The 24,909-nt window shown below is 41.7% G+C and overlaps 1 protein-coding gene across 1 annotated transcript in view; it reads left to right on the top strand.

Annotated features, from left to right (window-relative positions):
- Positions 1-23,216, top strand: part of LOC122814941 (zinc finger protein 850-like) — a 476,075-nt gene extending 452,859 nt beyond the window's left edge. The window contains exon 10 of the mRNA XM_044087202.1: positions 18,878-23,216. Within this exon, the coding sequence (XP_043943137.1) occupies positions 18,878-20,516 (1,639 nt within the window). The 3' untranslated portion in view covers positions 20,517-23,216. The remainder of the gene's footprint in view (positions 1-18,877) is intronic.
- Positions 23,217-24,909: the final 1,693 nt, after the last annotated feature.

Below are 24,909 nucleotides of genomic sequence, written 5' to 3'. Positions count from 1 at the left end.
CTTTTTTGTTTTTCCATATCACCCTTTCTTCTGACTGAGAAATAAGGACTCCCCCTGTCATTTCTCTGTGCCTTTGTCTTCGTGGATGTTCTTCGTGTTTCACTATTGCAGTCATTACATTTGGGTAATCTGCTGGCAGGTTGCCCTCAGCCTGATTAACAAAGTCTTGGGTCCTGCATTGGTTGCTGTCTCTTCTTCCATGACGTCAGGTCGTCAGGGGTATAAAACATGCAGCCAATGCCATTACATCAGTCTTTCTTGCCGTGCGGTGCCCGAAGCAGAAGCAGTTTGCAAGTGCCGGTCGGCCAACTCCTGAAATTTTCGTGTTCGAGTTTCAGCTCCGAAGTCTTCAACTTAAAGCTAAGTACCCCATTGGGGAAACTTTTCTTGCTCCTTACCAATGTCAGAAAAAGTTAATAATTGCATTACTTGTGGAAAACAAATACCTCATAAGGACTTTCATTCTTACTGTATTCCTTGCCTAGGCCCTGATCTCACAATGTTTTGGGTTGTCGGTTTTGTGCTAGATTTAACCAACGCACTATTAAGCGTCGGTATGATTTTGCTTTAAACTATTTTGGACGCCGGTTTAATTATCCAGAAATGTCGTCAGATAGCCATCCGACTACCAGAGTTCACAAAAAACGCAAAGAAAAAGAGATAAACAACCAAGGTCCAAAACCGACGACGAAGCTTCTCCTAAGCCAGTCGCAGGTTCTCAGTGAGGTGTTTTCGCAGCCCCTGATGCCCGCTACTTTAGAGTCGCAGGCCGCTACCGACTCCCACGTGGAGTCGGTCATGCTGCTGGAAATTCAAGGAATTGGAGCCTCGGACACTATTCCCCTCAGATGGGTCCGGAGCCACTGAGCAGGCACCGGCTTCTGAGGGTGTATTCAGACCTAAGCATCTTTACATTAAAATGACTTCAGCTTCAAAGGCAAAGACTAAAGCACCTTCTAAAGCAAAGAAACAAACTCAAGAGCCACGTGGACAGGCCTCTATGCCCAAAAAAACAGATGCTCAAAATGGCCGAAGACTTGATTACCTTGATCAGGGGTTCCCATCCCCCTCCAGATAAGAGGCCTAGGCAAGAGACTGACTATGAATCTTCAGATCAGGTTTCTATTTCTTCTGATTCCTCTTCTGATCAGGAATGTTCTATTCCCCCCATGAGGATTCTGATGCTGAAGAATCTATACCTTCAGCTTCTCCTCCAGAGGGCTATTCTTTTGGGGAAACCTTGCATACCATGAGGGAGCATTTCCACTGGGAGAGCCAAGATTTTTCGGAATATAAAAAGAGGCTCAGGGATTTCCTTTTACTACCTCAACACAGGCTTCTAGCCATTCCACCTGTGTTAGACATTGTAGATGATGTGTTTTCGGAGTGTAGTCTGACCCCTGACTCCTTACCGCCAGCTCCTGCTATGCCCGACAGATATTACAGGGTTCCTGACTCTCATAAATTCCTTTTTAGAAACTCTGCTGCAGACCCAGAAACTATTTCACAGGGTCCCAAAGGAGTTAAGGCTTCTGCTGCAAAAAACCCTACCCCCTCTGACAGGGATTTTAGGGCACTGGATAGATGGGGGAAAAAGGTTTACACATCTGCAACCTTGGTTATAAGGCCCTTAAACTGTCAGTTTCATATGCAAATATCAGCAACATGTCATGGCATTGTTTAAACAGAAAATGTTAAATTCTGAATGTGCAGAAAACAAGGAAATGCAGGGTTTATTGCATGCAGCTGAACAAGTTGGAAAACATACTTTACAATCTGGTTTTGATTCTTTGGAAGCCTCCTGCAGGGCCGCAGTTATGAGTTCTGTAATTAGGAGGCATGCTTGGTTAAAAGAACAAAATCTGCCTGATCATGTTAAAGTTAAATTATTAGATGCACCTTTACAGCATGATTCTTTGTTTGGGGTTAAAGCAGAAGAGGTGGTAAAGAAAATGGAGGACAAAGCTAAATCTATGCAAACTGTCAAATATTTTTTACAAGTACAGCCACCTAGGTTTAGTAGACACTGGCCTACAAAGAATTGGTCCTTTCCTGTGTCAGACAGACCTCAAAGGGGCAGATCCAGATGACCTAGAGGCAGATCCCAGGCGCAAGGTTCATACAGGTCAAAGCAATGGGGTGCTTCTACCTCCAAAGTTGGAGAAGACAAATCACAACCATACAGGAAACACTCCAAATGACTTCCCCCTGCCTACACCAAGCACTTATCTCCTGGCAGCACCCTTAGGGGGAAAATTAGCACTTTTTTCTCAAAATTGGCACATTATAACCCAGGACAAGTGGATTCTAAATATAGTGTCACAGGGCTACAAGTTCCATTTCCATACCCTACCAAGGGCAAACGGCTGGCCAGATCTGCCAAAAAATCAATGGGCAGAGGCGCAAAAACAAGTCTCACCCTCATGGACATGGGGGCCATTCAACAAGTACCAGAGCAAGAGCAGGGACAAGGATTTTACTCAAGACTGTTCTTGGTACCCGGAAAGGACAAGGCTTGGAGACCAGTACTGGGTCTACCTATTCTGAACACATTCCTGGATATACCAAAATTCAAAATGTTGACTTTTCTGCCCATGCTGGGCAAGAATGCTTGGCTTGTGACTTTAGATTTGAAAGAGGCATACCTGCATGTCCCAATCAGACAATCATGCAGAAGATACCTCAGATTCAAGTCAGGCTCAGTGCATTACCAATTCTCTGCACTGTCCTTTGGCTTATCTACTGCACCCAGGGTCTTTACAAAGTGCCTGGCACCAGTTATTGCATTCCGCAGACAAAGAGGAATATAAATATATCCTTACTTGGACGACTGTCTAATTCAAGCAGAGAACAAGGACATTCTTCTACAGCATCTGGCATTTGAGAAAAGACTTCTGACATGCCTAGGGTACACAGTGAATGAAAAGAAATCAAAACTAGTACCCTCTCAAGAGATAATATTCCTGGGTGGAAGCTTAAATACAACTGCCCAGATGGCTTATCTCACGCCAGACAAACAAAGGCAACTGACTACCTATTTCAAAATGTTGGCAACAAAGGCCCAGTTATCTGCAAGAAAAATTATGCAGGCTTTGGGCTTCATGGCATCCTGCATCCTACTAATACCATATGCAAGACTGCATATGAGGAAACTTCAATGGTATCTAAAAAGTGTTGGGACTCAACATTGCCACAGCCTGGAAACAATGATTGCTCTCATTCCCTGCCTGCAACAAGAGTTTCGATGGTAGGCGAAGGCTTGTCACCAGAACAAGGGACAGCCATTCACATTACCCCCAGCCAGGCAGACACTAACAACGAATGCATCAGATTATTCCTGGGGGGGCCTACATGGCAGGAAGATGCATTCAGGGCACATGGTCCTCAAACCAAATGCATCTACATATCAATCAAAAAGAGATGCTAGCTGTTCAAAATGCCCTGACAGCCTTCAAGGACCAACTTCATCCGGGACAACTACTGATAAAGACAGAAAACACCACGATCATGTGGTATATAAACAAGCAGGGGGCACACATTCTTACCCCCTTTGCAGACTAACCATGACTTTGTGGGACACAGCATTGACTTACCAAGTACATCTGCAGACACATTTCCTGCCAGGAAAGAAAAACACTCTGGCAGACGAACTAAGCAGAAACCTCATGGATGCCCACAAGTGGCAGCTGGATCCACAAGTCTTCAGCATGATAACAAGGAAATGGGGATGCCCAGACATAGATCTATTTGCTTCCCCTCACAATTACCAACTAAAATGATTCTGCACAAGGATGGAAAATGGATGTCCTATCTTTCAGCTGGAAAAACCTATCAGTATATGCCTTTCCTCCACTGCCTCTCCTCCCCAAGGTACTCCTAAAGGTTAGACAGGAGAAGCCAAAGATGATACTGATTGCCCCAGACTGGCCCCGCCAATACTGGTATCCAATCCTAAGGAACCTGTCTCAATGACCAGCTTGGACCTTACCTCAAATAACCTCATCTACTGTCCCAGCAAGACAATCGGATCCTGCACAGCCAACTCAGTACTTTAAACCTGGCAGCATGGAGGATAATGTAGTCATACAAACCACTCCTCTCAGTAAAGCTGTGATGGATGTCATTTTGGATGCCAGAAGGCCTAGTACTAGAAAATCTTATGCTGGAAAATGGAAGAGATTCTGTGCTTGGAACCAGGCACAAGGAACTGATATAGCTGTACCAAATATTCCTCAGATTTTGCAATACTTAACTAAGATGCTGGACAAAGGCCTATCTTTTTCATCAATTAAAATTCATGCCTCTTCCATTTCGGCTCATTACAATTCAGAGACACCAGTCTTTTCTCATCCTTTGTTAAGGCAGTACCTCAGAGGAGCCAAAGATTTAAGGCCTCCAAGGAGATCACCAATACCTGCATGGGACCTCAACTACGTCTTGGAAAAACTCACCCTTCTTCCCTTTGACCCAGCTGCTACTGCTGATATAAAGTTTTTATCTTGGAAAACAGCTCTGCTCCTAGCAATAACGTCTGCAAGACGAGTTTCAGAGCTACAGGCACTCATGGCGGTGGAACCGTTTATCACTTTTTATCCTGACAGGGTTTCTCTGAGGACAAACCCAACATTTATGCATAAGGTGGTGTCCAGTGTGGCTCTTAACCAAACTATTCATTTGCCAACTTTTTATCCAAATCCACAGAACAAGGGGGAGAGAATTCTGCATTCTTTGGACGTACACAGACAGCTTAGATTCTACTTGGACAAAAAACAAAATTTTCAGGAAGACAGAGCAGTTACTAGTGGCATATGCTGCAGGATCACAAGGAAAGGCCATCTCTAAGCAGACCATTTCAAAGTGGATAGGCCACTGCATTAGTTTCTGCTATTCACAGCATGGCAAGCCAGTACCTAAGGGCATTAGGCCACATTCAACCAGAGCTGCAGCCACTTCAGCAGCCTTCCTCAGGGGAGTACCTACCAAAGACATTTTAGAGGCTGCTACTTGGAGTTCAGTGCACACCTTTACAAAGCACTATCATCTGCCACTCTACTCTAAATCCAGGGCAGGCTTTGCTACTGCAGTTCTGCAGGGCCTCATAGCCATTCCTAATGCTGTTTAGCTCCAGCCTCCGAACAATAGCTTTGGGACTCTACCCAAATGTAATGACTGCAACAGTGAAACACGAAGAACATAGTACAGTTGTGTACACTTACCATAAATGTAGATGTTCGAGTGTATTCACTGTTGCAGTCCAGGTTACCCACCCGCCATCCCCCTTTTTTCTGCTGGAACTTATCTTTCCTTCTCTGATTTATACGACCTATGTGGTGTCTTTGCTTGTAGAGGAAGGTAAAGTTTATATTGGTGCATGTATTTTTAAATATTTATAAATTCTGCCTACCCTTTTAGGGGGCACCTGACATCTGGGGCAAGAAAAATTGAAGAAAATGGTGTTGGCTGCTTATTTTATACCCCTGACGACCTGACGTCAGGGAAGGGGCAACAGCAACTGACACAGGACCCAAGACTTTGGAATTCAGGCCGACTGAGGGCAACCTGCCAGCAGGATTACCCAAATGTAATGACTGCAACAGTGAATACACTCGAACATCTACATTTATGGTAAGTGTACACAACTGTACTTTTCTATCATACCTTGCCTATGCCTAGAGTTCCTCTGGTGGGCAGAGGCCTGCCACCAAAACAAGGGACTGCCATTTACAATACCCCAGATGCATCAGACTATGCTTGGGGGGCTCACCTGGCAAGGAAGTGCATTCAGGGCAAATGGAACCCAAGTCAAATGCACCTACATATCAATCGAAAAGAAATGTTAGCTGTACAGAATGCTCTGACAGCCTTCAAGGACTACATTCTTCCAGGACAACTAATGGTAAAGATGGACAACACCATGGTTATGTGGTACATAAACAAGCAGGGGGGTACACATTCCTACCCCCTCTGCAGACTAGCCGTGGCACTGGGGAACACAGCCCTGAGCTACCAAGTACACCTATAAGCTCAATTCCTGCCAGAAAAATTAAATACACTGGCAGATGGACTAAGCAGAAATCTCACGGACCCACATGGATGGAAACTGGAATCAAGGATTTTCAACATGCTGACAAGTGAATGGGGGAGCCCAGACATAGATCTGTTTGCCTCCCCCCAGAACTACCAGTTGGACAAGTTTTGCACAAGGACTCCCCACAAACAAGCCTGGAAAGTGGATTCTCTGTCCTTCAGCTGGAAAAACCTATCAGTCTACGCCTTCCCCCCACTGCCTCTGCTCTCCAAAGTCCTATTAAAAGTCAAACAGAACAAACCAAGGATGATCTCGATTGCTCCAGACTGGCTGCGCCAACACTGGTACCCCCTCCTGCGCAGTGTGTCGCAGTTACCTCCACGGCACCTGCCTTAAACTCCTTCCCTGCTGTCCCAGCAGGAGAACCAATTTCTGCACCCTCAGCTTTCAACTTTGAACCTTGTAGCCTGGCTAATCACTTAAATTCACCCTTTTCATCCCTCAGCAAACTTGTGATGGATGTCATCTTAGAGTCAAGGAGACCTAGTACTAGAAAATCTTATGCTGACAAATGGAAAAGATTCTGTGCCTGGAACCAATCTCAAGGGAAGAGCACAGCAGTGCCCAATTTACCTCAGATTTTGCAATACTTAACTGAGATGCTTCACAAGGGCCTGTCTTTTTCCTCCATCAAAATCCACGCCTCAGCCATTTCAGCTCATTATAACACCGAACCTCCCCTCTTCTCTCATCCTCTGCTCAAGCAGTACCTCAGAGGGGCAAAAAACTTGAGACCACCCAGGAGAGCTCCAACCCCTGCCTGGGACCTTAACTTTGTATTGGGGAAACTCACTCTACCTCCTTTCGAGCCAGCTGCTACTGCGGACTTAAAATTTCTTTCTTGGAAAACAGCCTTCTTTTTAGCAATCACTTCAGCTAGAAGGATATCTGAATTACAGGCCCTTATGGCAGTGGAGCCTTTCATCATCTTTCATGCAGACAGGGTGTCACTCGGGACCAATCCATCCTTCATGCCCAAGCTGGTATCCAGTGTGGCTCTTAATCAGTCCATTCATTTGCCAACATTCTTTCCCAATCCACAGAACAAAGGGGAACTGATTCTGCATTCCTTGGATGTGCACAGACAACTTAGATTCTACTTGGACAGGACTAAACCTCAAAGACGATCTGAACAACTGCTGATAGCATTTGCTGCAGGGGCAGAGAGAAAGGGTATTTCAAAACAAACCGTTTCTAAATGGATAAGCCATTGCATTCATTTCTGCTATAAGCACCATGGAAAACCTATCCCCCAGGGGATCAGATCTCACTCCACCAGGGCTGCATCTACTTCTGCAGCCTTTCTCAGAGGTGTTCCCACCAGGGACATCCTAGAAGCTGCTACCTGGAGTTCTGTACATACTTTCACCAAACGTTATCATTTGCCAATTTTCTCTAAATCTACAGCTGGCTTTGCCACTGCTGTCTTGCAGGGCCTTAGTGGCCCTAATGCTATCTAAACTTCTCCTCCCAACCATAGCTTTGGGAATCTACCCAAATGTAATGACTGCAACAGTGAAACACGAAGAACATAGTACAGTTGTGTACACTTACCGTAAATGCAGATGTTCGAGTGTATTCACTGTTGCAGTCCTGGTTACCCTCCCTCCAGCCCCCTAATCTCTTCTGGCTATACCTCTACTTTCTTTTACTATGCTTAAAAGCCTTTTTGCTGTATTTGCTTTTTGTTGGAGGTATACCTTTGTGTTTTTATGTTTATTTGCTCCCCATTAGGGGGGCACCTGACATCTTGGGCAAGAAAAACTGATGTAATGGTGTCGGCTGCATGTTTTATACCCCTGACAACCTGACGTCATGGAAGAAGAGACAGCAACCGACGCAGGACCTAAGACTTTGTTAATCAGGTCGACTGAGGGCAGCCTGCCAGCAGATTACCCAAATGTAATGACTGCAACAGTGAATACACTCGAACATCTGTATTTATGGTAAGTGTACATAACTGTACTTTCCCTGTCAGATTTCAAGATCTATATAACCTCGGGTCAATAAATCATTCTGTAATTATTCTAATTCATGTTGGTGCACTTCATCATCAATGCAAAGCCTAGACACACAGCATCTGGCCATTTATTATTTGTGGATACACGTGTTTAGGATGCGTACTTGTCCTGTGCAAAGTATGATTTCTCCAACATTCTTTCCTATAGAGACATGTATTAAATTGGCTGTCTTCATCCAATGAGACAGTCACATCCAAAAAATCTGTTTCTTTCTTGGAACTCCTGACATCAAATTCCAAGAACAATGTAGTATTCCCCAAGTATTCCACAAAATGTGATAGTTCACTCTCATTGCCTCTCCATAAAATAAATACATCAACATATTGGCCATAGAAGATGATGTGTCTCAGCCATTCTGCTCACTTAATACAAACTCATTTTCCCAATATGCCGTGACCAAATTGGTGTAGCTGTTGGCACAATTTTGCCAGTAATGGTCAGTTCCATAAACAAAGATGTTATTCTCCAGTATAATTCACAGTAATGAGCAGATTTGTGAGACAGTAGAGCCATCAAAATCTATATGTTTTCTCAAAAGTTCCTGAATAGATGAGTTTAGAAAGACTGACATTAAGCCACTTTTTTTATAATAATAATGCCAGAGTACAAAAACTTTTACTGCAGTTACTCCGGCAACAGAAAGTAGAAAGGGTTGTACTCCGGCAACAGAAAGTAGAAAGGGTTGTTGCCAAGCTTAGGGAGCCTGTAACAAGGAAGATAACAAAGAGATCCTGTAGAGGTACTAGAATTATACTAGAATTATTTGGAAATTTTAGGAAAGTCTGTGTAAAGTGGAGAAATATGGAGATCAAAAGGTACAAATGGAAATGTTTATGGAAGAATTAAATATGCCAAGATTAGAGGTTGAGGAGACTCGATTGCTAATAGTTAGGATAGGAAGAGATGAGATAAAAATGGTGATTTATATGCAATAAACTGGAAAGTACCCAGGAAGAGATGGTATTCCTGTGGAAGTTGGGAAGCTAGGAAGGAAAAAAAACTGCTAGAAATCTGGAAGGTTATGTTTAACAGTATTTTAAGAGGAGGAGACGAGCCAACTTCCTGGAAGAAAGTGGTGGTGACTCTAATACCTAAGGAGGGTAAACACCCATTAGCTCCAGCTTCGTACGGGCCCATTTCAATCCTACACCATGATTATAAAGTGTTTATGCATAATTGCTAAAAGAATGGCAAAGGTGGTGCCAGAATTGATAAGACATGGATCAGTGTGGTTTTGTGGAGTGGAGGAAAACGTTTGACAACATTAACAGAACATTGATGATGTCCTCTTTTCCCGTTATTTGCACTGTATTTAGAACCATTGGCAAAGAAAATGAGAGATTCAGAAATTCAAGGATATAATTGGGTGTGGTAGTCAAGAAAAGCTGGCACTACTTGTAGATGATGTTATTTTATAACTGATTAAAACCTGAAAAGGACATTTCAGTATTGTGGAATATTTTGAGGCAGTTTCAGATCTTTTCGGAATAGAAAATTAATGAAGCTAAAACAATGATGATAGCTGTAAATTATGTATCCACACACGAATTGGTTCAGCAGTATCCATATTTATGGGGCCATGATAAAAATGAAGTACTTAGGAGTTTGGATTAAAAATGATTCAGGCGGTTTGGGATTACTCTATTTGAAGTGGTATTTCAGAGCTTCACAGTTAAGGCTCCTATACATAGCACAAGCAGAAACCTATAATTTAAAGTGAAAAGGGATGATGATGAAACTGGGAAAGCTCAAGAAAAAAGGAGAGAATGAGGTTTTGGATACATATCCCTAAGGAGAACAACAATAACCATGCAGATTATTATATTTATAAAGTAGCAGAAAGTATTGTCAGAAGTAAGCCAACACGGGAATGGAGAAAGGAGATTCTGCCGATAGAGGTGGCTGCAATTAGGGATAAGGACAGTAGGCAAGAGGGGGCTGGAATTTATTGGAGAAATCTGGTAAAAAGAACCAAGGTATTGGGAGCAAATTAGAGCGGGAAAGTAACAGAATGGGAAGAGGCCAAGAATTTATTTGGACTGCATGATAGAGATTGGCTCCCCTATCAAGGATTAATATCATTGTATAGGCAAAAAGAAAGAAATAGGTAGATCCTAAGTGAAAGACCATCACTGCTAGAGTTTTTAGTAGAACCTAGAACAGAAGTTGCTGTTAAAAAAAGGAATAATTAGTAGAGCATACAAAATATTGCATGATAACTATAAGAGGAGGTTAGAAAGGAATGGGAAGAGAGATTGGATAAGGAATTCACAAAGAGACAATGGGGGATATATGCATGTCTCCCAGATATGCAACAAAGTGTAGAAGATTTAGGATCTTTGCTTGGAAGTGTTTACATAGGTATTTTTATAGCACAAGTAAGACTCCAAAGAATTTTTCCTCAGGAAGACCGCAAATGTTGGAGGTATGATGGGGAAGAAAAAGATAGCTGGGAACATTTTCTCAAAGTGTAATGATTTGGCAGACTTTAAATATTCCCTGTAGACTACTCTGTCAGAGATACTGGCTGAGCAAATTGGTGTAACTAAGAAAACAAATGTTTTGAACTGTGAGCTGTGAAACAGAATCGGAATAGCCTAGACATTATAAGACCTTTCTGAGTCTAATTATGGTGGTTGCTAAAAAAGCAATTGCTAGAAAATGCAAGTCCAAATGTAAGCCAACTTTACTAGAAGTAGTGAAAGTAGTAATGGAGATAAAACAACTGGAATCAGGATCGTTAAAAAAATTAGGTGGAAATTACATAGAAAAAATGGGAATTGTGGGAACAGTACATGCAGAGGAGGAACAAGGTTTAAAATAAGGCAGGATTTGAATGAGCTATATAATGTTTGACAATGACTTGATAGATTATAAGTGATGTATAATGTTTGCAGCTACAATTATGTCGGTACGGTTTGTTTTCATTCATGGAAATGTACGATTGTCTGTGTCATATGTGATAATTTAATAAAGATGTTTCTTGTGCAGAAAAAGGGGGGGTTAGGTTTTATTCCAGAATCTTTTTGTTCCCCAGGAAGGAAAGCACCTAGAGACCCATTTTGGATCTCTCAGCTAAACACCTTTTCTGAAGTTTACTTCCTTTTAGACCTTATTTCCTTCTCTTATTCTTCAGGCTTTCTAGTGTCCCTAGACCTCAAGAATGCCCATCTCCATATCCCAATTCATCACCTTTTCTGGAAGTTTATACATTTCTCTGTTGCTTCCTTGCATTTTCAGTTCTCTGCTTTACCTTTGACCTTTCTACTGCCCCAAGAATCTTCACCCAATGCCTCGCTGCTTTGATTGATTACATTTGCAGATTTAGGGGAGTACGGATCTTTCCTTACCTGGACAACCTGCTCATTCAGGCCTGTTTTTCAGAGGTCTTTCTTTAGCATCTTCACTTTGCTGTTTGTCTCTTGCAAAGCCTGGGGTTTACAGTGAATTTCCAAAAGTCATTCCTGAAGCTTTCTCAAGATGCTTTTGTAGGATGCAGACTTCAGACTGTTCCAATGCTGGCATTTCTGCCTCGTCTCAAAGCTTTAAATCTGATTACTTTCTTTCACTCCCTTCTTCCTCTGGACTGCATTACACCCAGGGAGTTTTTGTTGGCTCTGGGATACATGGCGTCCACCATATTAAGCTTCCTCTGACCAAGCTTCATATGAGAAAGCTGCAGTGGTTCCTAAAGTCAATCTGACTTCAACATATTCTCCTCCTTTGTACTTTCCAATTCCCCTTCTCCCCTGTCTCAAACTGGAACTTCAGTGGTCGATTCATCAACTATCCATCAACCCAGGGCTTCCTTTTCTGCCTCCATTCCCCTCTCTGGAACTCTACAGGTGCCTCAGACCTGGGATGGGGGGGGGGGATCTCCTTCAGTCCGCTGAAAGAGCAGAGCCATTGGTGTCTTCGACAAAGGAAAAACCAGGCTTTTCATTCTCTTCTCTCCTTCCAGCGTCCTTCAAAGTCTTCGCAGACAATACCACAGTGATGCAGTATATCAACATACAAGGGGGAAAAGGTCTCCTGTCCCATGCAGACTGGCTTTTCATGTTTGGGATCTAGCTGTCTAGTAACCCTTCAGGCAGTTTACATTCCTTCAGATCAGACCATTGTGGCAGATTCTCTGAGCAGGTCCATAACACAGTCTCATGAGTGGATGCTTCCTTTTCTGCCTCCATTCCCCTCTCTGGAATGGAGTACTCCAAGTAGATCTCTTTGCATCCCTTCTGAAAGGTCAACTTTCATGTATGTTGCACCAGAGTCCCATGTCCTTTGGCCAAGAAGGTGGACGCCCTTTCGTCTTCTTGGAAGGGGATGTTTCTTTATGCCTTCCCTGCCCTCCCTCTCATACCGAGGGTCCTGTTCAAGATGAGGCAGGATACTCCCAAAATCTTGTTGGTGACTCCCTTTTGACCCAGACAGCATTGGTTCCCTCTTATTCTGCATTTAGCCAAGGGCAATCATCAGGTTACCTCACAGGGTGGACCTAGTGACACAAGACAAGGGGACTTTCATCCATCCCCACTTGTCCTGTCTTCAACTGACATTGTCGGTGATAAAGTTTTGATCCATTTTAGGCAACTTTCTCTGAGGATGTGCTTCGGGTCCTGCAGGAGGCCAGGAAACCCACTACCAGAAAATCTTATCTATCTAGATGGAAGAGATTTTCTGTCTGGTGTCTCCCTCGTAACCTAGATCAACTTACTGTTGGAAGTGTCTTTGATTCTTTCTTACTTGTGTGAATTGTTCAATGCTGCATTGGTATACTCTTCTGTTAAAGCCCACCTATCCCCTATTTCTGCTTGTCTGCCTTTAACTACCCTTTCTAGCCTCTAGATTTGAGGTCAAACAATTTTTTAAAGGCATCCTTCATATTAGGTTCCCATAAAGCCCATCCCTTCTTCCTGGGACCTAAATTTTGTTTTGGAAAAATTGACTCTAGCTCCTTTTGAGCCTGTAGCTTCAGGTTCCTTGCAACATTGCTCCTGGAAGACTGTTATGTTGGCCCTTACCTAAGCTAGACGTGTATCCGAGCTGCAAGCCGTTATGGTTATGCCTCCTTTTTTTGTTTTTGAGGGTGTTCCTTTGTACTAATCCTTTTTTATGCCCAGTGTGGTTAATGAGTTGTCTGTCAATCAGTCTGTTCATTTGCCCACTTTTTTTTTTTTTTTCCTTTTCCACAATTTGATAGTGAGACTGTTCTTCACCTTGGATTTGCATAGACAACTCTGATATTATTTGGATAAAACTAAAGCCTTTTTCTAAATCTGAACAGCTTTTTGTTTCCTTTCTTCCTAGGTCTTTAGGTTTGTTTGTTTTTAAGGAAACCATTTCTTCCTGAATATTTAAAGCCATTTCCTTGTGTTATTCCTTTCATGGGAAAAGTCTCTGTTTTTTTGTTAAGGATAATTCTACTTTAGCTGTGGCTTTTTCTTGTGCCTTTTTCAGGAGCTTGGATACACCTTCTATTCTTGAGGCAGCTACTTGGACTTCTGTGCATACTTTTACCAAGTACTATAAAATGGATGTTGTTTCTAGGGCTAGAGCTGGTGCTGCTAGTGCTATCTTAGATGGGTTTCTTGAGGGCTGTGCTGGTCCTTCCTCCCAACATTTTTCCTGAGCTTTTGTACTCTCACTGTTGTAATGAATACTGCAACAGTGATATGGAAGGACATAGTACAGTTGTGTAAAATCTTACCATAACAGTAGGTTTCACTGTTATATTCGCTCCCTCACTCCTCCCCGTGTTCCTTTTTATCTTTCTGGTTGTACTTGTTACCTCTTTGTATACTTAGACTGTCATTCCTACTGGGGATTTTCAGTTCTGAGGATGGTACATCAGTACGTTACCTTTATCCCCTATGCCATGCGCAGGGAGCATAAATGTGACGTCCAGCTTACCTATTGTAAGACTTTGGCCTTCTGAACATTAACACTCCTAGATGCTCAGTAGTAAGCGCCGCCCAAACCCTGCCCAACAACCAGGATCAGGGTGATGTCACGGCACATTCATGAATAAACAGTTTCAGGTGTTTCCTGTCCGCATGAATATTCATTGTGAGCAGCAAGCACATACATGTAGACATGTTTACTGACTGAAAATGCAAGTCCCATATTGTGCCAGTGATAATTGTTGCAATTAACTAACAAATTTAAGAAATCCAGCAAATCATGGAAAACCCAGACACATCACGTTAATGGACTAAAGTCGTTACAGCCCCCTAGTAACACAGCTCACTTTTGTGCATATTATCTGATTAAGAGGCAGATGCCTTGATTCACTACAGACCTACACAAATTTTTTTTTTTTTCCCTTAGCAGGGGGGCAAGCCCTCCTACACCCCCCTTTTCACTTCACAATTCACTGATTTACCTACAACCACCTCATACTGCATACAATTTTTTCATAACAAACACCTGAAAAACTGGTATTACAGTAGTCGCCAGCAGTATGCAGCTACAGAAGAGTGCGGCAGTGGGAAACGAGAGTTGCACTTATGTAAAATTGTACCAAGACCTTACTTAGAGGCAGTCTGGCAATATTTGGGGAGATATACAGATTTATAAATGTGAGGTGGTTGACTGAAGTACATTGCCCTAATTAATTTTTAAATGTTTCTGTGATGCTTCATAGAAAGTAAATCAGAGGGACTGGGAGTCAGTAATAGATGACTTCATATTACTGTTGCAGTGCTTCCAAGACTACCAAGCTGAGGGTGTAGCATGCATGCATGTTTGTTTGTCGGAACTCCTGTCCGCTAATGATTGGCAGTAGATTTTTATGGTGCCGAGTTGCCAGCCCGACGCCCAACCTTCAACGAAGGCACGCCCATTCACGCACACAAAATTAATGCTATTGTCATTACAGATGAACTTCAAATAAACCTAGAAGACAAATGCTTTGCTTTTGGCTGTGTCACTTAAGAATGAACATGTAAAAGGTGCGTTGGCGTGCATCTCAAATACACGCCACTTTAACTACTGTCATTCAACTGGTAAGTCAGTTCTAAATATTCTGCTGTAGGCTTTGCTGAAGTACATTAACCCACCATACATTGCAGACCTCACGTTTACTTTTTTTTCCACTTGCATAGATGGCCTGTTTACAGCACATTCACAAAATGCTCCACCACAAATACGGTCATGTATGCATGAAGTCACTGGCATGGATGCATGCAGTGCCAATCATGCCACATTTCCATTTTGCTTCACCGGCTTTTGGCTTGTCAGTCATGCAGGCCACTCGCATTCCTGTGCGAAACAACCGGTGGGTTAATGTTCATCAATAAAATCAAGGCTTTGGTATACTGGACTTCAGGCTACCCTTGGCATGAGATCTCTATTGAAAAGAATACTGCAGCACTGAAAAGGACGTCTACTGTTATGGTAAGTTTTTATGCAACTGTGCTTTCATAATTTTTCCCTGACCACAGATATGCTGGTTCAAGGAACTTAAAATGGCACTGTAAGAGATGGTCATCCTTGAAGCATGTTTAGTTCATAGAGCAGTCTCTGGAAAAGGTGGATCTAGGCAAGGCGGAAATGGCCTCTTGGCTAAATTGCTTTGTAACTCCTATGGTGAAAAAAATTAACTTTTTTGAAGGGAGATTGTTGAAAAGGAAGCTGAACCAGCCACATAACCCATGCACCAGACTAACAGAGTTGCCAGTACCCATTAGAATTGGAGTCAAATACAAGACAATAAAAGTGCATCATGAAAAATCTAAATCATAGTTGAGGACTACCAGCATTATGTTGTAAAGGTAAGTTGTTAAAGGTAAATGTGTCTGCAGGGGACAGACTGTCAGCTTTCCTGCTGCTGAAGACAGACCTACATAAAAGCAATACCCAGTGCATAAAGTTAATCATACTACACCATTTTTCTTAAAGCTGTGGGCATGTCTTCAGATGTCTGATAATACCTGACATTTATGAAAATTCAGTTCATTAGTTGCAAGTAAGGCATCCAATGTCAAGCAGTTGTAAGACAGAAGCCATAGCAGTGGTAAAATGAAAATACTAACCATTTCCTTTTGTTACTGTTAGTAATACCCGTTTCCAGTAAGAGGACTGCTGCCCCCCCCCCACCTGCTGTAGTCTTTATACCATTGTGTAACTCTCAACACTTATGGTGGTGGTAAAGTGGTTCAGAGGGGGTGACAGCTCCTGTGATGGATGTGCTGTTGTATGATTTTTTTTTTGTGTTTTTTTCAGTATTCTTGTATTACCTTAACTAAATTATGTAGTAGGAAAACCCTTTGCACTTAATACCCAAACTGCCTGTGAAGAAAGGGTGAGGAGGACTTTGCTACTGCGCATCCTGTACAGTGCTTAAAATAAGTTTTGCCATACCTACCTCTATGCACTGAACATGTCTGAGGTGGAGGCTGGACAGTTTGCACAAGTAGTTGAAAGGTCTGCAAATAGCTATGACAGTCCTGCTGTTCTCTTTCAGTAATGCTGTGCTTGCACAGACTGTAAGATCCACTAACCACCTTCCATATACGAAGTCCATGGCTGTAGAAAATGGTTGGAAAGAATCTATCCTTTTCACACTTCAACACTTATCTTGGTAGATAAAGGTTTTGAAGCGAGTCTGTTTGATCTTAAGACACAGTGATTATTAACAAGGATGTCAACAGAATGCTACTTTTCGCATTGGTCCAGAATTCCTAATATCTCAAATGAGTGCTTGATGGGTAGGACAGTGTGCTCATTTACAGTACTCATGTTGAACAACAAGAGTGGATGGTGCTCTTTTATTGGTCCGCGTCCCAATGTCATGAAAGAACTAGATGTCTTTTGGCAGCCTTTATGGGCAGTTATTGTCAACTGCAAATGGCCTGCACATTAATGTGCACTACCTGTTTATCTTCTTGTACTTCGAAAAAGTGATCATAAATGCTGTTAAGCAGCATTTGACAATATGTTGAGTTCAAAGATGTTTGTTTAGTCTCTGTCAGAGTATTTGCAACTAGCTGCACCTGTTCAGGCTTTGACTTGAAGTACTCTTCAGACGAAAGGTAAAGGAACTTATGACCTTGGCGTTTCTCGTTTTATCTGATAGTTAAGGTGCCTTATATTGAGCTGTTTGAACAAATGTCACAGTTGTCTTCCCCATTGTTCATCTGACTTTGTGACCATACGAATAATGGGGTTCACTTCCCAATGAAGAGATTGATAACCAGTGTATCACCCCTTCCGAGGTGTGGTCCATTTAGGATGTTACAGCCCTTGATATGCCATGTGCATAGAGCAGAGTCAAAGCGTGACACTGAAGGCTGTGGAATAATGTCTGTAGAGTATCACCATTGACCTGTCAATATTTATCTTGTCACTTGGAACGAACATAAATACATGGGTGTGTTTCAGGTGTCTGCATTGGAAAATGTTGTATATCAGCCACAGCAGTATCTTGGGTATTCGACCTGCATGGTACTGCTCACAACCTTAAGGTGTAGGGGATGTCCTGCAGGTTATATTTACACCCTGTGCAAAAGTGACCGATATGTTTCCCCACATTTTCGAGCACACCAGAGCAACCAGCATTTAGAGAGACATCCTCTGAGATGTGGTCATGGCTTAGATGTATGGTGTCTACACAAAAATAGAAAGCTGATAGCACAGAAATTTCAGTGTATTCACTGTCAGAAATTGTGTGATGATATGGGAGACACACGCACAGCCTTTCAAGTTGCCACTGTGTTCTGAGGAATGAGTTAATATTATTACATTGTGTATGTGTTTGTTCAAAACAATGTTTGGAAAACTAAATTAAAGAACATTTGCATCTTGGAATTATGAAATAATGAGCCTGAAAGGATTTATTTTCTTTTGCACAGAAGTGCATTCCCCCACTGCTGTCTCTTGTTGCACTCAGGACGCAGAAACAGTCAGTGGTGAGTTCTTTTGAATCTATTTGTGTGTTTAATATCATATTCGATCACATACCAGTCTAGCACTGCTGTTACACTGTGGCATTACTTTTCCAATCTGTACAACTGATTCAGTGGTTTTTATTTTTTGTCATATAGAGTACATAAAGTAGAACTTGGCACTGCTGGCCTTATGATGTAGGCATTCTGTACAAAGTCCATGTGCAATTATTGTATCTTTACATCTTTTTCTGGTAACCGTGCTAGAGTGTTTCTCAAGCCAGTCTCAAATCTTTGTACCTGTAGCATTTCTTTCTTTTTATATTTTGCTCTAACTTTGATGGGAAGTGATTTGAAACATTTACTGCTTTCTTTCTTTTTAATTACTGGACCAAGTATGCACATATATTTTTATTTGATAAGTAATGGTTTAAAAGCAAGCTGTCAAGAAAAACTGCTTACCAGTGTGTATAAAGAAATACTTGTGAATTACTGGTGGGATGAAAAGCCGCAAAATGTGTGGCTCATAAAATACAAATGTGATTTACTTTGGACAACTTTTAGCATTGATGGGGTAAGAGAAAACTAAGCTAGTGGGGGTAGAAGGGGTTGCTGTCATTGAGGTATTTCTAACCTTTGTTTGTAATAGTAGTATACTACCAGGATGTATGTTGGATTAATACACACGCTTCACAAAACAAGTACCGTATTGTGAAATGTTATGCAAATGCAGTACACTGCTAAAATAAGAAGTATGCCATTCTTATGAACTTCTGTATAATTACTACTAAACCCAGGAGCAGAAAAACATACTTATATTATTGTTAAGTTCTGATTTAAAAAAAAAAAAAAACTTGTTAACTCTCTGTCTCTTAAGTCAACAGGTTGGCAGACTACAGTGGGATTTGCTGTCAGAGGCAGGACCATCTGAACTCCGAAGATGACAAATATGCCACTGATGAAAAGTTATTTTCAAAACATGGGGTTGTTCTGAGAAATGGACAGCATGATTGTGTTGAAAATGGCAAGAGTCTTGGCCAGAAAAATGAAACCATGATGCATTCTAATGCGATGAAGAAACTATGCAGATGTGGCACATATAAAATTAATTCTACATGTTATGGTACAGTCATAAAATGTTGTCAAGCTGATAACAGGGAGAAAAGTAAGATTAAGGTCCATTCATACCACATTATTAAAAATTCCAGAACTCTTGAAGGAAACAAAAGAAGGGAGAAGCACAAGGAGTGTTTTGTAGTATGTCAAAAAACTTGTGCTAAAAAAAAATCTTACAGATGTTTCAAATGCAGAAAGGGCTTCATACACAAGTGTCAACTGATGAGACACAAGAAAATCCATAGTGGGGAAAAAACAAAAGACTTGATGAAATTAAACCACGTGAAAAATGTGTATAAGTGTGTTACATGTGACAAGTGTTTCACGACAAAGCACAACCTCAAAGTCCATAAGGCAGTACATAAAAGAAAAAAAACCTACAGGTGCTCAACATGTGAAGAGAGCTTTACAAAAAAGCATTCCTTGATAATTCATGAGAAAAGCCATGGTGGGAAGAAGCCATACAAGTGTGCAACATGTGGCAAAAATTATGCACACAAAGGATCCCTTACTGTTCATCAGAAAATTCATGGCGGAGAGAAGCCGTATAAATGTGCAACATGTGGCAAGGGTTTCATACGGAGATATATAATTGCAATACATGAAAAAATCCACAGTGGGAATATGCCATACAAGTGTAAAATATGCAACAAGAGTTTCATGCAGAGGAATCATCTTACAGACCATGAGAGAATACACACAGGGGAGAAGCCTTTTAAATGTGCAACATGTGACAAGAGCTTCATTCAGAAGAATCAGCTAACAGTCCATGAAAGAATACACACTGGGGAGAAGCCATACAAGTGTTCAGCTTGTGACAAGAGTTTCACACAAAAGTATCAACTCACTGTTCATGAGAGAATCCACAAAGGGGAGAAACCATACAAGTGTGCAACATGTGATCAGAGTTTCAGAGTCAAGCATCAGCTCACAGTCCATAAGAGAATTCACACAAGGGAAAAACCCTATAAATGCACAGAATGCGACCAGAGCTTTGCAACAAAGCATCAACTTACAGCACATGGTGGAATTCATAGTAAGGAGAAACCATATAAATGTGAAATATGTTCCAAGAATTTTACTCTGAAGAGCTATCTCACATCCCATGAAAAAATTCATACTGGTGATAGACCACATAAATGTACAACATGTGGCAAAAGTTTTCTCACCAAGCGCTATCTCAAATGCCATGAGAGAACCCACACTGATGACAAAGTGTTACATTGGGGATTATACAAACAGTACAATATACAGGTAGTTGAGGAACAGTGGGAACGTGAACCCGAAAGAATTACTAAAAATGAGGGACTAACCTCTTGGGATTATATCATGCCAGCAGTCAAGGAAGAAGCAAGAGAAGCATATACTGTAGTTGAGGAAAAAGACAAAAGTAGCACTGATTATTGAAATAAAGTAAACCTAGGAACTACATCATCTTGCATACTGATAGACCTTTACAAAATATCAAGACATGCAAGCAGAAACTGAAGGAATGTGGAAGACAACTAAGATAGTTCCAGCAGTAGGAAGAGCAGCAGGGCTATACAGTATAGGTAACACTGTATGAACTACAGCAGGAAGCAATTCTGGGTACATTATAGGTGGTGAGAAGAACACTCTTGGCAAATAACACAGATTGACCCAGTACTGATTTCATGAACTTCTAATTATACCCTGATTTGGGAATGGGATCCATTCCTGTCAGAATATTAACCCCCCCCAAACATTTGGAAAATTTTAAAAAGGGAGAAAAGGAAAAGATAAATGGAGTAGAGTTTTACAGATAAGAGGGAAGAAAGGCAATAATAAAAGAAGTAACACGATTAATGCATTCTGGAAAAATATTGGAAAGGACTCTTTCAACCAGAATAAGTATGCGGAGTGGATAGAAAAGGTAAAAAGTTATAAAATGGGGGAAATGGCACAAGCTGAAGTTACTCCTAGTGTAGGGGTGACAGGCCTCGGTATTGCTAAATGATTCTGCATGCTTCTTTTAGTACACCTGTCATTACCATGATTCATAGACAAGGATTGCGCTAATGGCAGGGAGATGCAAAAGAAAGGCAGTATCTTTGAATTATGCACTGTGTACTTTAAAATCACAGACTGAATCATTGTGTAACATAACAGCACAGCAGGGACTAGCCACTGGTCGAGGTATGATGAGCCTAACATACCCTGCTCTGTAGTTTGTCTCTAATCTGGCATGCTGCACTGCCATGCCACACTCAGATTCCTAAAACTTTGTCATTCATCAGATATGACATCAGAGATGGGGACATTGTTGTGGTGTTGTGATAAGGGGATTTAGTGCACTGAGAACTACCAGTGGTGGAGGCTGAGCAGCGACACTGTTGGGGATGAATGAGAACAGTGTTTTTGTGATACCAGGATTGCCTGCACCATGGTAAACTCCATTGCAAGTAGAGTTTTCCTACTGTACAAAAGTTTTTTTTTAAACATTCATGGATGTTGTTGTCTAGCTGCATATGCAGAGGAAGGACAATTAATTCAATCAGAATCACTATACCAGCTGTAGGTATGTGGTTGTAGTCCCTAACATTATGCAACTGGGGCCAGCCTATACACAGTTGTAGTGTGGCTGAGTCTTGTATATTCTTGCAGGGGGTGGGAGAGGGGCTGGTTAATTGCATGTTTGATCGATTGCGAGACCACTGTGGTTACACAGTGGTTTAAATCCAAGTGCAGTGTCTTACCCCATTGTGTAGCAGTCTTTATGATTTGTATGCTGTGTTAGTATTCTGTTGCATTCCAACCCTACTTTATTGCACAATATTCATGAATCCTGTCTAAAGGCTGCCAACTAGAAAACCCTGAGTCAAGCTATAGCACATAGCTTCTGCCTAAAAGCACTAACTTCTGTGCACCATTATTTAGCCTTAAGTAAAAACCACTGAAATGATAATAGCCTGCTTAGCAATGGAGAGAACTACACTTCTTAAAAGCGAATGTGCAAACCTTTCTAATTGCTGTTTGGTTACTTGCTTTTTGGCATTGTTTATAGGTAGATATTAGGCTGTCTAAGAACCATTTTAAGCCTAGCCAAGCTTACCCCCAATTTAACAGTGTTACTGGAGTGTCAAGGAATTTTATGGTCACAATGTAGGCTTATACACATCAAGCATTTACAGTCTATCCGTGGCCATTATGGACATAGGTGCCAAACCAGGAGTAAATTTGCAACTTCCCATCCATTGGTCCAAGTGTTTAAACAGAGTTAGGGATGAGCTTTGTTTCACATGTATATGAAGCCTCTTTCAGAGAAGAGGCAATCTTTGAGAAACATACCTTTTCCTTCACTATGTTCTGTTTATGTCGCAGATGAGGTTTTAGGTCCTTAGAACAGGTATTTCTGATGCTGTTTTTGTGGTTGTGCTAACTGTGTAACTTCAGGGACACACAACAACATACCTAGCTGGTGTAGAATTTGAGTTGCACATAGGGATTGCATATACACTCTGCAGTCATGCAACTGAAACTTCAATCATAACAACAGAACAGAAAGGTAAGAAGAGAAAATTGGGGTTCAAAAGGATAATCTTTACTAAACAAAACCATAATGAGGAGCCATTACAAGGGCCAGAACCTTAGTATGGCAGCGTTAGATTACAAAAAAAAGATCTCACTTAACAGCATTTTGTTTTTAAATCCAGATTACTTGCATATGTATGATTCATGACAGTTAGGAAAAGTGACAAAACTTTTACAACTAAACGTGTGATGCTAATACTACTACTCCAGCAGGGTTAAATATTCCTATGTGATTCCTAATTATTTGTGCGTAGTCCATTAAGGTATTTACTCAACAGATGAGATTGTGGATGCAGCTTGAATACAGGAAAACAGCCATCAAATGGCATTCTACTTACTAGATGTAGATGATTTTAAGACTGTATAGTTAATTTAACAAACGTTTAAATGTACAGCTGCAAGTAATTAAATCTTTTTTAGATGAAATAACATTGATATTAGGCCTTGATAAGTCTGTGAAAGCAAGATTTATGGCTAGATTTAAAATGAGAAAGATGTTCTTCGTGTTTCACTGTTGCAGTCATCACACTTGGGTTATCTGCCTGCAAGCCCAAATACCAGAGACTTAGTATTTCTGTGTCGGTTGCTGTCGCTCCAGGTCTGACATCAGGTCGTCAGGGGTATAAACACAGGCAGCTGACGCCATTACATCAGTCTTTCTTGCCGAGGAGCCCGAAGCAGAAGCAGTTTGCATGAGTGCTACCTGAGTTTTCGTTTACAAATTGAATTATACTAAAGCTAAGTACCTTGTTGGGGATCCTTATTTCTTGTTCTAACCGATGTCAGAAAAAGTTAACAATTGTCTTGCCTGTGGAAAGAAAATACCACACCGAGATTTCCATTCTTACTGCGTCACCTGTTTAGGCCCAGACCACGTACTTACCTCGCTGTCGGTTTTGTGCCTTGTTCAATGCCCAAACTATTCATTGTTGGCCCCTTATTGTTGCTAAATACTTTAGTTCTCATTCTCCGTATTCGGAAATGGCTTCTGTAAGCCATCCGACTACCGATCTTCCAAAAAAAAACGTAAGGATAAAGAGAGAGACCGCACAGGTCCAAAGCTGCCGACGACGCTTCCGTTAAGCTAGTCGACAGTTCGCCGGTACTCAGTGAGGCGCTTTTGCACCTCCTGATGCCCACGTCATTGGATTCGAAGGACTGTACTGAGAGCCGTTCAGAGTCCAGTATGCTGCGAGACTCTTCTTCAACTACGGAACCTGCGGATGTCTCTACCTTAGATAGGTCCGGAGCCGCTGAGCAGGCACCGGCTTTTGAGGAAGTTCTTCGCACAACCGATATTCGATTGAAACTGATGACTTCTTTCGCGTCTTCAGTTCTGTCTAAAACTACCGAGTCTCTAAGGCCAAGAGTATGCGCTACGCCTAAAAAAACAGATGACAAAAACTCATGCACCTGCTTCCGTGCCACAACAACAAATGCTTAAAATGGCAGAACAGGAAGTCAGCCTTCCCCTGCTAAGAGAAAGAGAGATCTGTCCCCAGCAGCTTCATCAGACCAAGAGTCCGACGACTCTGAGGTATGTGATTATGAAAACATGCCCTTATCTGCTTGTGTGGATTCAGATGCAGATGCATCCATTCCCTCTGCTTCTCCTCCAGAGGATTTTTCTTTTGATGAAACCTTACATACATTAAGAGAGCATTTCCACTGGGAATGCCAAGACTATCCGCAGTCCAAAAAGAGACTCAGAGAATTTCTAGATTTGCCACAAGATAGACCATTAGCAATAACCCCAGTCCTGGATGTTGTGGATGATGTCTTTATGGAATCCAGTTTAATTCCTGATACTTTACCCCTGCTCCTAGGAAACCAGATAGGTACTACAGAGTTCTTGAATCTCACAAATTTCTTCTCAAAATTCCTACTGCTGACCCAGAGGTCATCTCCCAGGGACCTGAAGGTATCAAAGCAACTACAGCTAAGAATCCTACCCCTTCGGACAGGGATTCCAGAGCTCTAGACAGATGGGGTAAGAAAGTATATACCTCTGCAACTCTCGCCATTAGGGCGTTGAGTTGCCAGTTTCACATGCTGAAGTACCAACAACATATTATGGAACTTATTAAGCAAAAAGTAGCTACCTTTACAGACTGTGCGGAAAATAAGAGCTCAAGCATTCTGCAAGCCAAGTCAGCAAGTATACATTGCAATGTGGCTTTGATGTCTTAGAAGCATCTTACAGGGCAGCAGTCACTGGTTCTGTACTGAGAAGGCATGCTTGGCTTAA

Source organism: Protopterus annectens, chromosome 11.part0 (genome assembly GCF_019279795.1).
Source record: "Protopterus annectens isolate FY-2018-M chromosome 11.part0, PAN1.0, whole genome shotgun sequence".
In the NCBI taxonomy this organism is placed as follows: domain Eukaryota; kingdom Metazoa; phylum Chordata; order Ceratodontiformes; family Protopteridae; genus Protopterus; species Protopterus annectens.
Note: the sequence above shows the minus strand (reverse complement) of the source record. Positions and strands in the feature narration are given on the sequence as shown.